General features: G+C 50.9%; 1 protein-coding gene across 2 annotated transcripts; it reads left to right on the top strand.

Moving 5' to 3' along the window:
• The first annotated feature begins 3,723 nt into the window (after window positions 1–3,723).
• SLC46A2 (solute carrier family 46 member 2) lies at window positions 3,724–14,444 on the top strand. 2 transcript variants are annotated; one of them, XM_045468391.1, is made up of 4 exons: window positions 3,724–5,230; window positions 6,931–7,014; window positions 7,426–7,582; window positions 13,539–14,444. In XM_045468391.1, exons 1-4 carry the CDS (start codon window positions 4,099–4,101, stop codon window positions 13,564–13,566), a joined length of 1,401 nt encoding a protein of 466 aa, XP_045324347.1. In that variant the 5' UTR covers window positions 3,724–4,098; the 3' UTR covers window positions 13,567–14,444. The 2 variants fall into 2 exon arrangements, with proteins under 2 accessions (XP_045324347.1, XP_045324348.1); XM_045468392.1 differs by lacking the exons at window positions 6,931–7,014; window positions 7,426–7,582 and having other exon boundaries at window positions 3,960–5,230.
• Window positions 14,445–15,457: the final 1,013 nt, after the last annotated feature.

Below are 15,457 nucleotides of genomic sequence, written 5' to 3'. Positions count from 1 at the left end.
ACCTCTTTTCCCTCCCCCCTCCCCCGCAACCCCCCGCCCCTCCCTCTGGAGAGCACCAGACGAGTCCCTGTCCTCAACTCACTCACAGAGCTTCTACCCCCTCTCAGGAGCCTCGTCCATAGCTGAAACCCAGGCCTGGGGATTTCACCTTCTAACCGATCTAAGGTGTTTTCCCAACAAACACCGTTCCTTTCTAAAGTGAATTTTGGAGCCATCCGTTAAGAAAACAGAAGTGTTTCCTAACTTGATTGTGAAGTGCCTGGGATATACATTTGATGAATAAAGTTCCATCCACTCCTTTGTTCCTCTCCATTTATGTAATACACTGTTGATCAATAATAATTACATGATGACTAAGGTGTTTCTGCTCCTTTCCACATTCCTGTGCTGGTTGAGAGGGCACCCTCAAATAAATTCCCTAGTGCTTGTATTTTCCCAATAGCTATAGGCTTGCAAAGACTAGTGCCAAATACTGACTTCCCAACTTACTAGCTGTGTGGCCTTGTGCAAATTACTTAACCTCTCTGGCCCCAGTTTCTCCAACCATAAAATGAAGTGATAGACTAGCTTATGGACTTCTTGGGAGGACTACATTCATTCATTCCTGTAAAGTGCTTAGAACACAGTAAGGGCTCAGTAAATATTAGCTGCTCCTCTTTTTTTTTTTTTTTAAGTCCCTTTCTCCTCAAATAGTGTGACTTTTGTACTTTAATAAAGTCAACCTTGAGCTAGAGACTAAAGTGGCAGGGTCAGGGTTCAACTTGGCTCAAGGGCCATACCCTGCTAACAGTCTAGGATGGCCAGGCACTAACTGAGCTGGAGCCTACAGTCAGAGATGGAGGGGGTAGTGGGACATGATGAAAATAGAATCCAAACTAGAGTGGCCAAAACTGGCAGAAATACAGACTGCCCCGGGTCTAGTTCATTTCCGGGTCAGAGGATGAGGTCCAAGGTTGGAGGGTCCCGGGGCTGGCTAGCATCATGATGACCTGTCCTAGATCCGGGGGGAATCTCTCAGAGGCCCCTCAAATTTCCTTAGTTACACAAGAGGATGAGAAGAATTGAGACAACATGGACCCTCCCAGGGAGGATAAAGTCTACCCTCTAGAGTCTGCAACCCCAAGAGTAGACAGACTGCTTGATGAAATGGCCAAAGTGGCCCATACAGTTCAGGTTGCCATTCTCATGGGCATATCTGACTGCTGAATACCATTTCCCCGTAACCTACCCATCCCCTGGAGCCTCTGCACCGCACAGGGACAGGCTGGCTTGAACTGGTTCGCTGCAGCCTCTGAAAAAACAGGGTTAGGAATGGAGTGGGAGAGCCAGGCATGGGCTGGGTGAAACCGGCACCTCCCAAGGTGGGCCTAGGCAAGGGGAGGAAGAAGGGAGAAAGCTTTGAGGGGGACTGCAGGGCACATCTTAATGGGAGATGGGTCTATTTGCAGAAGGCAGAGTTGTCTGGGTCAGACACAAAGGGCTGAGCAGTGACCGGGAGGGGAACAGAAGATTATAGTTCAGTTACAAGGCAAACATATCTGCACAAACTCATTTAGAGTTTAGTCCCTCCTTCCATGAATACATTATCTGTTTGACTTTATAAATGCTCCCTGCACACCTGAGTCTCCCATGTGCGGCTTCAGGGTCCTGCTGGTCCATGCTGCCATGGCTGTGTCGGGGCCAAACAGACAAGGAGACGGGTTGTGTGTTTTGACTCTCCATCCCTGCAGTGACCCTGAAGAAGCGTCTTTCTTCTTGGGGCATTAAAAAAAATTTTTTTTAATGTTTATTTATTTTTGAGAGAGAGAGAGAGAAAGAGAGAACGATGGGGGAGGGGCAGAGAGAGGGAGACACAGAATCCGAAGCAGGCTTCAGGCTGTCAGCTCAGAGACTGACGTGGGGCTTGAACCCATGAGCCGTAAGATCATGACCTGAGCTGACATTGGACGCTTAACCGACTGAGCCACCCAGGCGCTCCCTTCTTGGTACATTTTTGCCCCTGCACCACCCATCAGCCTGATCCTTTTTGCAGAAGTGTGCACTTAAAGGAGGAAGCAAGGCAGCCAGAGTAGCAGAGGGCTCAGGCCAATCCAGGGCAGCGAGCCCGTGAAACGGAAGAGCAATTGCAAGGAAACAGAAAGGGTCCTGGGGATTTTATTCGGGAGCAGACGACTCTCTTCTTTCTGGTGGGATCTACCCCCTGCCAGAGAGTCTTGTCATCTGGAGGGACACCTAGGGCTGGCAGGACCTCTCTGTCTGTCCCTTGGCCCTGAGGTTTGAGGCTGGATCCTGCAGGCTGGGGCACATGCTAACTCCAGGCCCGCCAGTGCAGGCACTCGAAGCGGGACTGTTCTCCCAGAGGCCTTTGGCTTGGTCAAAGGGCTGAGCCTAGCTTCTCCTGAGGTTTTGTTTGTTTGGACTTTTTGTTTGTTTGCTTGCTTGCTTGCTTGTTAATTGTGGTAAGAACACTTAACACGAGAGTTTTAACAAACTTTTAAGTATATAACATATTGTACAATGTTGTACAGCAGACCTCTGGAGATTCTTTATTTGCTTGACAGAAACTTTATGCCATTGATTAGTGATTCCTCCACCTCTGAAACCACCATTCCACTCTTTGACTCTGTGAATTTGGCTATTTTAGATACCTCATGTAAGTGACATCACGCAGTATTTGTTTTTCTATGACTTGCTCATTTCACTTAGCATAATGTCCTCAAGTTTCATAAATGTCACCAATTGCACAATTTCCTTCTTTTTAAAGGCTGAATAGTATTCCATTGTATGCACACATATCACATTTTGTTTATCCATTCATCCATCGGTGGACATTCAGGTTATTTCCACATCTTGGCTATTGTGAACAATACTGCAGTGAACACAGGAGTACGGACATCTCTTCGAGATCCTGAAAATAAACAAGTGGGACTCCATCAAACTAAAAAGCTTCTACACAGCAAAGGAAACATCAGAGTGAAACACAACCCACAAAATGGGAGAAAATATTGCACACTTTCCAACTGATAAGAGGCTAATCTCCAGAATATATAGAGAACACCTACAATTTAATTGTAAGAACAAAAACAAAAACAAACTAATAGCCCAATTATTAGTTGGGTTATTAGCCCATTGAAAATGAGTTAATGACCTGAATAGATAGTTCTCCAAAGAAGACACACAGGTGGCCAACCAGCATGAAAACATACTCAACATCACTCATCATCAGAGAAATGCAAATCAAAACCACAACGAGAAATCGCTCACACCTGTCGGGATGGTTATCCTATCATTAAAAAAAGAAAGAAGATAACAAGACAACAAGTATTAGTGAGGGTGTGAGAAATTGGAAGCCTTGTGCACTGTTGGTGGGAATGCAAAACGGTGCAGCTTCTATGGAAAATAGCATGGGAGTTCCTCAAAAAATTAAACCTAGACCGACCGTATGATCGTGGGATCCCACTGCTGGGTTTTCATCCAAAAGAGCTGCAATCAACATCTCACAGAGATAGTGGCGCTTCTCTCAAAGTCTTGCTACCCAGATCCCTACAGCAAGCAACACGGGTCCCCTGTTGCTTTTAAACCCAATAAAATAAAACCTCACACCGAAGCCCCGAACCCAGGCAGAATCCTAGGCCCTCCCCACCACGCGCCCAGACCTGCCCTCCAGGAACAGTGGAATCTTGCTCCCTGCCGGGAGGGGGTGGGGGGAGGGGGTCTCAGCCCCGGCCGCCGGGACAAGCTAGGGGAAGGTCGGGGCACGCCTGGCTGTGGGGCAATCGGCCCTCGTCAGGCGGCCGCGCTCGCCGGAGCAGCGTGACGCGGCGACCGGAGGGTGGCGACGCGGGGGGCCGAAACGGGCGGTGCGCTCCCCGGCGCCCGGCTTCCTGGGCGGCCGCTAGCCCTGCTCGGCCGGCGGGGGCGGGGCGCGGCCTTAAAAGGCCGGGAGGAGTGGCCGTGCCCGGGGGTCACCGGCACAGGGTCGGCCGCTGTCACACGCGCCCCGGCTCGGCCCCGTCCCGCGCGCACCCGGGAGCACCGCGCACAGTCGCGCCCGCACCGAGTCCGGCCAGCCCTTCCGGCCCGTCTCCGAGAGCCCTCATGGGCCCCGAGGCCACCTGCCCGTGGAGCGGCCCCCTGCCTCGCCTCCGGGTGAGGACCTTGATCGAGCCCGTGGTGGCGTCCACGCAGGTGGCCGCCTCCCTCTACGAGGCGGGGCTGCTCCTCGTGGTGAAGGCGTCCTTCGGAGCCGGGGCCTCCTCCAACCACAGCGCCAGCCCGTCGCCCCGGGACGCTCTGGAGGACGAACAGCAGAGGGCCATCTCCAACTTCTACATCGTCTACAACCTGGTGGCGGGCCTGACGCCCCTGCTGTCCGCCTACGGGCTGGGCTGGCTCAGCGACCGCTACCACCGCAAGATCTCCATCTGCGTGTCCCTCCTGGGCTTCCTGCTCTCCCGCCTGGGGCTGCTGCTCAAGGTGCTGCTGGACTGGCCCGTGGAGGTGCTGTACGGGGCGGCGGCGCTGAACGGGCTGTGCGGCGGCTTCTCCGCCTTCTGGTCGGGCGTCATGGCCCTGGGATCCCTGGGCTCCTCCGAGGACCGCCGCTCCCTGCGCCTCATCCTCCTCGACCTGATCCTGGGCCTGGCGGGATTCTGCGGGAGCATGGCCTCGGGGCACCTCTTCAAGCAGATGACTGGGCACCACTCGGGGCAGGGCCTGGTGCTGACGGCCTGCAGCGTGAGCTGTGCCACTTTTGCACTTGTGTACAGCCTCTTGGTACTGAAGGTCCCCGAGTCGACGGCCAGTCCCAGGACGGCACTCCCCGCTGTGGATACGGTGTCAGGCACAATTGGCACGTATCGTACCCTGGATCCCGATCAGTCAGACAAGCAGGGTGTGGAGGGGTACCCTCCGTCTCCCGGGAAAGCAGTGCCCAAAAAGACTGTCATCGCCCTGCTCTTTGTGGGTGCCGTCATATATGACCTGGCAGTGGTGGGCACCGTGGACGTGATGCCCCTTTTTGTGCTCAGGGAGCCTCTCAGGTGGAATCAAGTGCAGGTGGGCTATGGTATGGCAGCCGGGTACATCACCTTCATCACCAGCTTCCTGGGCGTCCTGCTCTTCTCCCGCTGCTTCCGGGACACCACTATGATCGTGATTGGGATGGTCTCCTTTGGGTCGGGAGCCCTCCTCTTGGCTTTCGTGAAAGAGACATACATGTTCTACATTGGTGAGTCTGGCATTCTCGGGGAGGCAGGACGAGGACACGGCCGGCCCCTTGAGTCGTGGGGCCGACACCAGGGATGCTGTGGTCCGGGTGTCCCCAGCTCAGGCCATACCCCCTGCCTAGGAAGTTATGGGGGAGACAGGATCATGTGCAGTTGAGTTCATCTGAGTTGTACTGTCTACTGGGTCATCTGTGTTACCTGCCGAAGTGGCCTCAGAGTGATGCCTGTGGCTCTAGGAAGTCAGCGGAGGTTGGTCGGTGGGGCCCGTGGTCAGGAAGGAAGGTTTCAGGTTGGCCTTCGGAGACGGGGTTGGATTTCTTCTCTCCAATTTTAAAGGGATAAAACATTAAGGTAATCAGGCTGAAAAGGTCCCTTAATTAAAGTCATTTGGGGCCAAGCATGGGCTATTCAAAAATGGATTAAAAAAAGGCACAAATGCCTTCCACAACCAATGTAATAAATTCTTTCAAGGAAGCAGAATGAAGTTTCCACCTGAGGACACAGGTCGGACAACCACAAGCAGAGAGCTCTTTTTTTTTTTTTTTTTTTTTTTTATTATTTTTTTTTTTAATTTTTTTTTTCAACGTTTATTTTATTTTTGGGACAGAGAGAGACAGGGCATGAACGGGGGAGGGGCAGAGAGAGAGGGAGACACAGAACCGGAAACAGGCTCCAGGCTCTGAGCCATCAGCCCAGAGCCTGACGCGGGGCTCGAACTCACGGACCGCGAGATCGTGACCTGGCTGAAGTCGGACGCTTAACCGACTGCGCCACCCAGGCGCCCCCAGAGAGCTCTTTAGACCAATGTTGGAATAGAACTTTCTACACTGATAGAAATGTCCTAAATCTGGTCTGTCTGATAAAAGCAGCCGCTAGCCATGTGTGGCTATTGAGCACTTGAAATGTGGCTGGCACAACTGAAGAACAGAATTTTCAATTTGACTTGATTTGATTTTAATTAACTCATATAGTCACACGTGGCCAGTGGCTAACACATTAGAAAAAAACAACTCTACACGGTTATCAGAGGCTCTCCCTTGGCTGAGGTCACACATCTCAGAAGACACCTAACAAAATGGCAACTTAGGTTTGGCCGACTCCCAGATACACGGGCCACGTGCAAAAGCCAGAGTACCCCTCTCCCCTTCCCCTCCCACCACCTCTACCTTTGTCCCCCCCTCCCCCCCCCCACACTTAAACACACAGCACATTGGGATTAGGAATAAGGCATGTGAGAAGGAAAGGTGGTGGCGGCTGTATGTGTGGTATACACTCCTGGATGCAGTTTGCCAAAGTTCCTGGCACTGTCTACCAGAGGGCTTCATGAATGGCGACAGAAGACACCTCTGTCCCAGGGACAAGGAGAGGAGCCTAAAGTCACTCCCGTGACATCAGGTCTACTTCCCTAGATGCCACGTAACTCTGCCGACGAAGACACCCTTCACTACCCGTCACCGTGCCAGCTGTGCCCTGCCACCTCGCAGATGGGTCTGCGGCATCTATGGCACTGTCAGAGCTCAGGGGCTCAGCCCGCCCCGGAGAGGGTGTCAGCCTGCAGGCGGAGAAACCACTCCCTGCGGGGCAAGCCCATGGGGATTGTGGGGAGAGGGGGAGGTTCCTGGTGAGGCTTTTGCTTTTTCCGATTGACTCCTTGGCCAAGCCTGGGCACGACGAGGAGTGTTCTCTTGTGATTTCTTTCCAGCTCGAGCTGTCATGCTGTTCGCTCTCATCCCCGTCACAACCATCCGATCGGCAATGTCCAAACTCATAAAGGACTCCTCTTATGGTGAGTGAAAGGAATCTCTCAGAAGTTCTCTGCCCGGCCGGTTTCAGAGCTGCTTGGCTTGAGGCATAGGGTTCGGACTTGCAAAAGGCCCATGAGACGGTGCCAGAAGCAGCCTTGAATACTCTAGGAACACTCCGGTGTCCATTAGAGCAGAGGGGGTGAAAACAGGAGGATGGGAGAGACTCAGAAAGTCGGTCACTGAAAAGCCACCGTCAAAGGAGGACACTGCTACCCGCAGGCTGCAGGAAGATGCAGCCGACGGAGCCAGGAGTCCCGCTGGAACGAGCCAAGACTGAGAGGCGGCCCTGGGAAGGATGCGGAGTCTCCCGAGAGCTCCCTAGAGACTCGGCTAGCAGCTAAAATGGAAGGGACAGCAACATATCTTCCTGGTAACCTCTGTCCCTTCCACAGGAAAGGTGTTCGTCATCCTGCAGCTGTCCCTGGCTCTGACTGGGGTGGTGACGTCCACGGTGTACAACAAGATCTATCAGCTCACCATGGAGAAGTTCGTGGGCACCTGTTTTGCTCTCTCCTCCTTTCTCTCCTTCCTGGCCATCATCCCGATTGGGTAAGAAAGGAGAGTCTGGTTTGGGCTGGGGCTTTTGGGCTTAGGTCAGGGCCTCTTGGACCCTCTCCAGTCTATTATCATAAAGAATTATTTATTTGCAGCATTTATGCAGTGGGTTCTGAGTGGGCTCTCCCATAAATAAGAAGTCCTCCTGTTCTCCCAAGCTAATAATCTGCCAATCTGGGAAACCCCCGAACTCGTAAATAATGAATAGAGGGCCACAATCAGCTGGTTACTTCCTGGCAGTTTTATACTTCCCTTTGATTAGAGGCTGGGATTAGATATCCTCTTGAAACACTCCAACGTCTTTTCTGAGGTCCTTTTAGAGGAGAATCATCCTGCCTCACTTCCTAGTATTCTCTCCACGCCCTCCAAGGGCTGGGCACCTGGCAGTGCCCCGGAATCTCACATGCCCCTGGACTGTGGGAGCTCCTGGTAGGACTTGAGCAATTCCTTTGATCTCTGTGGGGGAGTCGTCTCATTTGTAAAATAAGAACACTCAGGTCAGGGAGATAACAAGCAGGAGGAAGGCTGGAGAAGCCCAAGAGAGGCAGTCTGGTTCCACGGTAAGAGCACTAGCCTGGGACATCACCAAGATGGTCTTTGACCAGCCCTGTCCAGCGTGAGTCCTAAGAGCAAGCCATGTATGTGATTTTAAACTGTCTCATAACGTTTAAAAATGGGAAGACGGGTGAAATTAATTTTAGTAACACATTGGACTTGACCCAGCATATCCAAAATACCACTCCAACATGTCATCAATTTACAAAATTAATCAATGAGTTGTTTGTTTGTTTGTTTGTTTGTTTGTTTTCACTAAGTCTCTGAAATCTGGCACGTGTTTTATGCTGATGGCACATCTCAGTTTGGACCCAGGTTGAACACATTTCAGGTGTTGAGCGGCTGGCATAGCTAGTGACCACTACATTAGACAGCACAGCTTCAACCTGTTTAGGCCTGTTTACCCCTTCTCCTTTAGTGAGGTCCTCTCAGGCTTGTATCACTCCCACCAGAGGAGAAAGGAATACAATAAACCTACCCACCGTAACATGTGAGGGATTTGATAAAGATTTGCATTTTATTTTATTTAATTTTTTTTAATGTGTATTATTTTTGAGAGCGAGAGAGACAGAGAGCAAGCAGGGAAGTGGCAGAGAGAGAGGGAGACACAGAATCCGAAGCAGGCTCCAGGCTCTGAGCTGTCAGCACAGAGCCCGACGAGGGGCTCGAACTCACAGACTGTGAGGTCATGACCTGAGCTGAAGTCGGACGCTTAAGCTTAACCTACTGACCTACCTACCCAGGCGCCCCAAAGATTTGCATTTTTAAAGGGTCTGCCTGGTAGCACAGAGAAGTCTACACATCAATAATGGTGGCATTACAGGCAGCAGAATAGAAAATAACTGAAGGCAGGTCGAAAGAAGTGGGAAGTGGATGGGGGGGAAGACCCTTGTTGGAATTCTCACATCACATCGTAATGTAGGTCCCTGCCTACATAGAAGGTTGAGCCTCCTTAGACAGAAGCCATCAATAATGAAGGCTCTTTGCTCTATTTCGTAGTTGAGAAAAGAAAGATTCGAAGTGAAGGAAGGGAAGGAGGGAGGGAGGGGAATGGAGGGAAGGAAGGAAGGGAGGAAGGAAGGCAGGCAAGCAGCTGAGAATCTGTGTAAGCAGCGGCATGATTATGAGGGCCTTCTTGGCCCAGTTCTCATTTTTTCAAGGTGTGGGACTGAGCCAGACCTGTCCTCAGACTGCCCAGCCCTTAGGCCTTTTCCTGTGCCCCTATTTTCATGCGAGTCTTGGCTGAGTGGGTTGGGCTTAGCTACCAAGACTTAGCACGCAATGAAAATCTGTCAGGAGCCCCAGTTTTTTGTCCGAGTAATGGATTAGTAGCTGTGCCACTTGGAAGTTTACCCAGCCCTATTTGGCACACGGGCGAAATATTCTCATTAACCTAAACAAACAAACAAACAAACAAACGAAGACAAAAGAAAACCAGTCTGACTAATGGGTGGCACAGCTAGAGATGTAAACGAACAAATGAAAGCCATGAGAAAATAGCAACAGTCGTTTTCCTTCCCACAGTTTCGTTGCTTCGTGTGCGTACTAAGTGGGATCCTGTGCCTTTGTTAAGAGACTTCAGGGCACATGAAGGAGGTGGGCCGCCCTTGAACGTCTCACCCCAGTGCTCTGTGTAACACGCACTTGGACTTGGTTATACTTCCCGTGCACAGAGTCTTATATCACAGATGCAGGGACAGAATCTTGTATCAGTTAAGTACTTGAGTGCTTATGTGAATGAGGCACGTTAAGTAATTGCTAATTATTTCCCTGTCTTGTGGCCATTCAGCAGTAAACAGACACATGTGCAAATAAAGCCTCATTCGCTGTATGCTGGAATCACCTAGAAAGGCTGAAAAAATCACTGATGTCTGGATCCCACCCCCAGAGATTCTGACTCGGTTGATCGGGAGAGCAGCCTGGGCCCAGGCCTTTTTAAAAGCTCTCCGGGGGGCACCTGGGTGGCTCAGTCGGTTGAGCGTCTGACTTGGGCTCAGGTCATGATCTCACAGCTCGTGGGTTCGAGCCCCGTGTCAGGCTCTGTGCTGACAGCTCAGAGCCTGGAGCCTGCTTCTGCTTCTGTGTCTCCCTCTCTCTCTGCCCCTCACCCACTCACATTCTGTCTCTGTCTCTCTCAAAAATAAAAACATTAAAAAAAAAAATTTTTTTTTTAAAGCTCTCCGGGTTATTCGAATATACAACCAAGATTGAGGACTCTGGTATAAAGGGAGTGTTTCCATTACCTTTCCCTTCCGTGAAGTCACTAAATAAACGAGATCCTGAAAAACTCTTACAGCTAGCAGAGGCCAAGGCTGAACCATCAATCATCAAGTGACAGCGACAGGGAAAACCAGTAGAGCTTTCTAACCACAGAAAGAAAAGCTACGTTCCAATGACATAAAAGCCCAGGAAGGCAGGTCAGAGCAGGGAGGCAGAGGACACAGTGGAGGCAGAAGGCGGGGAGGAGGGGTCCCTGGGTCAGAGCTGCCAACAGCCTGCTTGCCAGAAGGGACCGTGACCCAGGCCTGCCTGGTACCAGAGTGAGCCCATTTCACGTGACTGTGAGAACCTGCCCTCTCCTGCTTGCTCCTTTTTTTTTTTTTTTAATGTTTATTTCTTTTTTGAGAGACAAAGCACAAGTGGGGGAGGGGCAGAGAGCGAGGGAGCCACAGAATCCAAAGCAGGCTCCAGGCTCTGAGCTGTCAGCTCCGACGCGGAGCTCAAACCCACGGACTGCAAGATCATGACCTGTCCGAAGTCAGATGAGCAACCTACTGAGCCACCCAGGCGCCCCACCCTCTTGCTCTCCTTGCAGTTGGGCGATGCTGAAGAAAGAACTTTCTGGCTCTGCCCGTCCTCAACCCACTTGCCACTCTATCCCTCTCTTCCCTCCCCACCTGTTTCTTAGCAATAATAATAGCAACCCTGTAACTAGCTCTTATCATGTGCCAGCTACTACTTAAAATGTTTTAATGAATTTAATCTTCCCCCAAAGCCCTCTGACATAATTACTATTACTGTTCTGCAAATAAGGATACAGAGGCGCTGAGGTATCACGTAACTTGTCAAAGGTTCAGAGCCCGTAAGTGGCAGAGACAGGATTTGAACGCAGGCGGTCTCTGATCCTCTACACCGCACTGCTTCTAAGTAGAGTCACCAGGTGCCAGGGTGCCACCTGTGCCGTCTCCTTAGAGAGCTCCCTCCGCGGGCTAGCTGCGCTCTCCTGAATTCTTACCGGAACGGACACGCGAGCGGCCACTCTCTCTCTCCCCAACCTCCTCCTCACGGTCAGCTTCTGCAAAGGCTCGTGTGCACCTGCTGCCTGCGTCCTCACCGCCCACTCACTTCTCAGCCCAGACGTCCGAGGTCCCCCCTCGACCAGCAGCGCTCTTCTCACTAGGGCCGCCGACCACTCTTCAAAGCCGGATCCAGTGGACTCGCTCAGCCCTCATCTCACCCCACGTGATTTCTCCGCGGCCCCAGCACCCGTGCTCGCTCTTGGCCGTCACTGGGCTTTCTCTGCACCTCATCACTTCTTCTCTACACACCTCCAAATGGAAGATTCTCTGGGGCTCTGCTCTGGGTTCTCGCTTCATATGCTCTCTCGAAGCAATCTAAAGCACTTTCAAGACTTCAAATTACCACCTGAGTTTCCAAAATTGGGTTCTTGACGCCTTCCTACGCCTGCTCTCCCTCCAGCCTTTGCCGCCTCCCTATATGGCACCACCACTCACCCGGGGGAGGAACTGTCACCGAAGTCTGCCCTCATCTTCGTCTCCCACACCTCCAATCCGTCAGGCCTCACTGACTCTACCTTCAAAACAGTCCTCAAATTCATCCTTTTTTTTTTAAATCACTACTGCTATCACCCCTAGGCCAGAGCACTTGAACGACCAGATTAGCCTCTGGACCATTCCTCCCATGTCCACGCTTGTTCCCTCCCATCCTCTCTCCACCAGGTGCCCAGAGCAATTTCCTTCAAGCGTTTAAACAGATCACATCATCTCCTGCTCAAAGCTCTGCTCTTGGCTTTCACCGCTGTTAGGATACAAACCCAATGTCTTCCCATGGACCACAAGGTCCTCTGTAACCTGGCTTTGCCAACCTCCGTAATTTCTGTTTCTGTCACTAACCACCCTCCGCGACCCCAGGTGTCAGCCCCAGGAGCGACCCCTCATGCTCTTCCCCCTTCTGCGCCCATGCCTCCTTCTTAACCCAACTAGATGTGGTCTTAAGCAGCATTTTCTCAAAAAGCTTTTGAGACAAATCCCTTTCTTAATCTAAATTAGGTCCTTTTATCATATGCTCCCAAAGCTTCCTCCATTTTCCTTCATAGCCTGATCGTTGACGGTTAGGGGTTATCTTTTCATACGCTTGCCCACCAGACTGTAGGCTCCCTGAGGGGAGGAACCATGGCCGTTTGGCTCAGCACATATCATCTGTGTCCAGCAGAGAGCCTGGCCGGTAAGAAGTACTCAAAAAGTATTTGTTTAATGAACGATCTGTTGGAAGGGTGTGGCACCTACTAGCCAGCATTGCTGGCCATCCGTATCCCAGAGCTGCCTGTCGGCTGACCATGAAGGCAGTGGCTGGCCATCGCCACCTGGCTTTGCTACTGGGGTCTACAGTGGGGGTCAGCCGCAGAGGCAGGGCTGCGACCTGGTGTCAGCCCACATCTGGACTTTCCTGCCAGCTCTTTAATACAATGAGTTTTGTCTCAAGTACAGTGCGTGTTCCTCCCTGTAGAGCTCTGGGACTCATGGAAGGTGGGACATCAGAGATTTTGGAAGTTCCCACAAAGCTTTCCCTTAGAAGGTTTGGACTTAAGTTGGCACCCCATCCAGCGGCTTCCAGGTGTTGACCATCAGTCAGGAAGAGGTTGCTGTAGCCTAGAAACTGAGGTTCCTAGAAAGGTTGCTCATGAGAAAACCGAGGATCCCAGAGGTGGAAGGACATGCCAAAGGTCACACAGATCCGAGACTTCAAGTCAGAGCTCCTAATTCCCAGGCCTCCCTTTTTTTTTTTTTTTTTTTTTTTTTACAAATATTTGAAAACAATGTAATGAGAATTTATGGAACAGATAAAGGGGCTATGGAAGGACAGAAGATGAGGCAGCGAATTCTGCTTGGATTAGCCCAATTTTGATCTTGAAATACACGTGGGAGTTCATCAGGCAGTAGTGAGATGGAGAGAGATTTCAGGAAAAGGAAAATGTAGATGCAAAGGGCTTGAGATATTATAGGGCTGGAATGGGCCATCTCTCCACTCAGAACAACATTCTGGGGACAATGGTCAGAGCCTCTCAGTCTATAGGTGATAAAAAGGCGGCCATTGGTGGGAAGGAAAAGGCACACCCTTTGCCCCATTCCAACTGTTTGTCTTGTAATTCTTACAGCATCGTGGCCTACAAACAAGCCTCATAGCTGCAATATGGAGACATCGCAGAGAAATGAAGGTGCTGACCGACAGGAGCTGAAAATACCAGCAATGGCTTCTTTTGAAGTCAAAAGAAGGGACTGGGTGCTGGTGACCAAAGCAAGCCACTGCTCCAAGACCCCAGGTTCCAGCCGGAGTTGGCTTGGGCATGAGCTACTCTGGCTCAGGGTCCCTGGCGGGTGGGGAAAAGCACTTTCTTGGTGATAGAACTTTCTCAGCTTTCAGACGTCCCTGTCAGAGGTTAGGTTCTGGGGACAGTAGAGGGTGAACGTCCAAGGGTTAGATGCAGGGGGCCGTGCGTAGTCACACGAGACGCATAAAGGGCTTCAGACAGCAGCCCCTTTTCTTCCAGGAGTTGGCTCTAAGGTACCACTAACTAGTCACCTGGGTGCCGTGCTGGGGGTCCCCCAGGAAAACTCAAGCCAAAGCATGCATTTTCAACAGCCTAGAGGGAGCGCAGAGGGGATGCTTTGTAAGAACTCCCAACAGTGAACATCAGCCAATATATATATAGATTTTTAATTAAAATAAAACCTTGAAAAAAACTTAGCTTTCTTCCCTGAGGCCTTGTTAGCTGTGAACACTCAGGAGAGATTTGGGGCTGAGGCTCTTGGCTTCAGGGTAGTTTTACTGCCGTCATTACTGTTGTTTTTAAGAAGCAAATATCAAACGACTTTCTTTAGTGGACTATTATATGGCATATTTTCAGTCAACAATACTTCTTCCCAAAGTGGGCGGTGTGGAGAGAGAGGGCAGAGGAGATAGGCTAAGAGCCGTCTTATTTTGAGGTACCTATTTTTACAGACTATTTTACTTACACATAGAAACACAGGCTCACCTCCAAATAAAATCAACATTTACCGTATGCGTGTGAATCGTTCTTCCCCGGCCAGACTCCCTCTATAACTACAGGCATGGCATTCTTAGACTGGGGTAAAACTTAAAGCTAGAGAATGCATTTCAAGCTCCAAGCGTTTGGGCTCAGAGAGTTTACACCTCTGATCTCTTGCAGGGAATAAACAAGCCTTTCTGGCACCATGCTAGGTGCCGAGAAATGGCAAGAACGTGACTGCTCATGCCCTGACAGAATGTTCTGTCCAGCAGGTGGAACAGACAGAACAGCTGGCAACCACATATCCTATAATAAATGCTAACATAAGGGAGCATCTAACCAGGTTTAGGAGAGCAGGGAAGGCTTCTCAGAAGAAGTGGACTACGGTAACCCTGGAAGGATAAGGAGTCACCAAGGCCAGAAGTTAAGGGACAGTCCAGGCAGAAGAAATAACAAGCTGGAAGGCCTGAAGGTGAAAATATCTTTTGATATAGGAATTCAATATAAGGGGAGCAAAGAGGTGGGGAGGGACAGGTACCAAAAGGACAGAATCAAGACCAGGAGACTGGAGTGGTAGGGAGAAACAACAATACACATATAGAGCCTTAAAAAGAGTTTCTCGGGGCGCCTGGGTGGCGCAGTCGGTTAAGCGTCCGACTTCAGCCAGGTCACGATCTCGCGGTCCGTGAGTTCAAGCCCCGCGTCGGGCTCTGGGCTGATGGCTCAGAGCCTGGAGCCTGTTTCCGATTCTGTGTCCCCCTCTCTCTCTGCCCCTCCCCCGTTCATGCTCTGTCTCTCTCTGTCCCAAAAATAAATAAACGTTGAAAAAAAAAATTAAAAAAAAAAAAAGAGTTTCTCTTTAATTTGTTTAATGTTTATCTATTTTTGAGAGAGAGAGAGAGAGACAACAGGGGGAGGGGCAGAGAGAGAGGGTGACAGAGAATCCAAAGCAGGCTCCAGGCTAAGCTGTCAGCACAGAGCCCGATGTGGGGTTCAAACTCATGAACCATGGGATCATGACCTGAGCCAAAGTCAAGATGATTAGC

Source organism: Leopardus geoffroyi, chromosome D4 (genome assembly GCF_018350155.1).
Source record: "Leopardus geoffroyi isolate Oge1 chromosome D4, O.geoffroyi_Oge1_pat1.0, whole genome shotgun sequence".
In the NCBI taxonomy this organism is placed as follows: Eukaryota; Metazoa; Chordata; class Mammalia; order Carnivora; family Felidae; genus Leopardus; species Leopardus geoffroyi.
This window is presented reverse-complemented; position numbering and strand designations above follow the sequence as displayed.

Bases quoted from the DNA above. Each gene is read 5' to 3' on its own strand.
- SLC46A2 (XM_045468391.1), top strand. From the start codon at position 4,099: ATGGGCCCCGAGGCCACCTGCCCGTGGAGCGGCCCCCTGCCTCGCCTC. The intron at 7,015-7,425 runs GTGAGTGAAAGG...TCCCTTCCACAG, and splicing joins CATAAAGGACTCCTCTTATG to GAAAGGTGTTCGTCATCCTG. The intron at 7,583-13,538 runs GTAAGAAAGGAG...TAATTCTTACAG, and splicing joins CTGGCCATCATCCCGATTGG to CATCGTGGCCTACAAACAAG.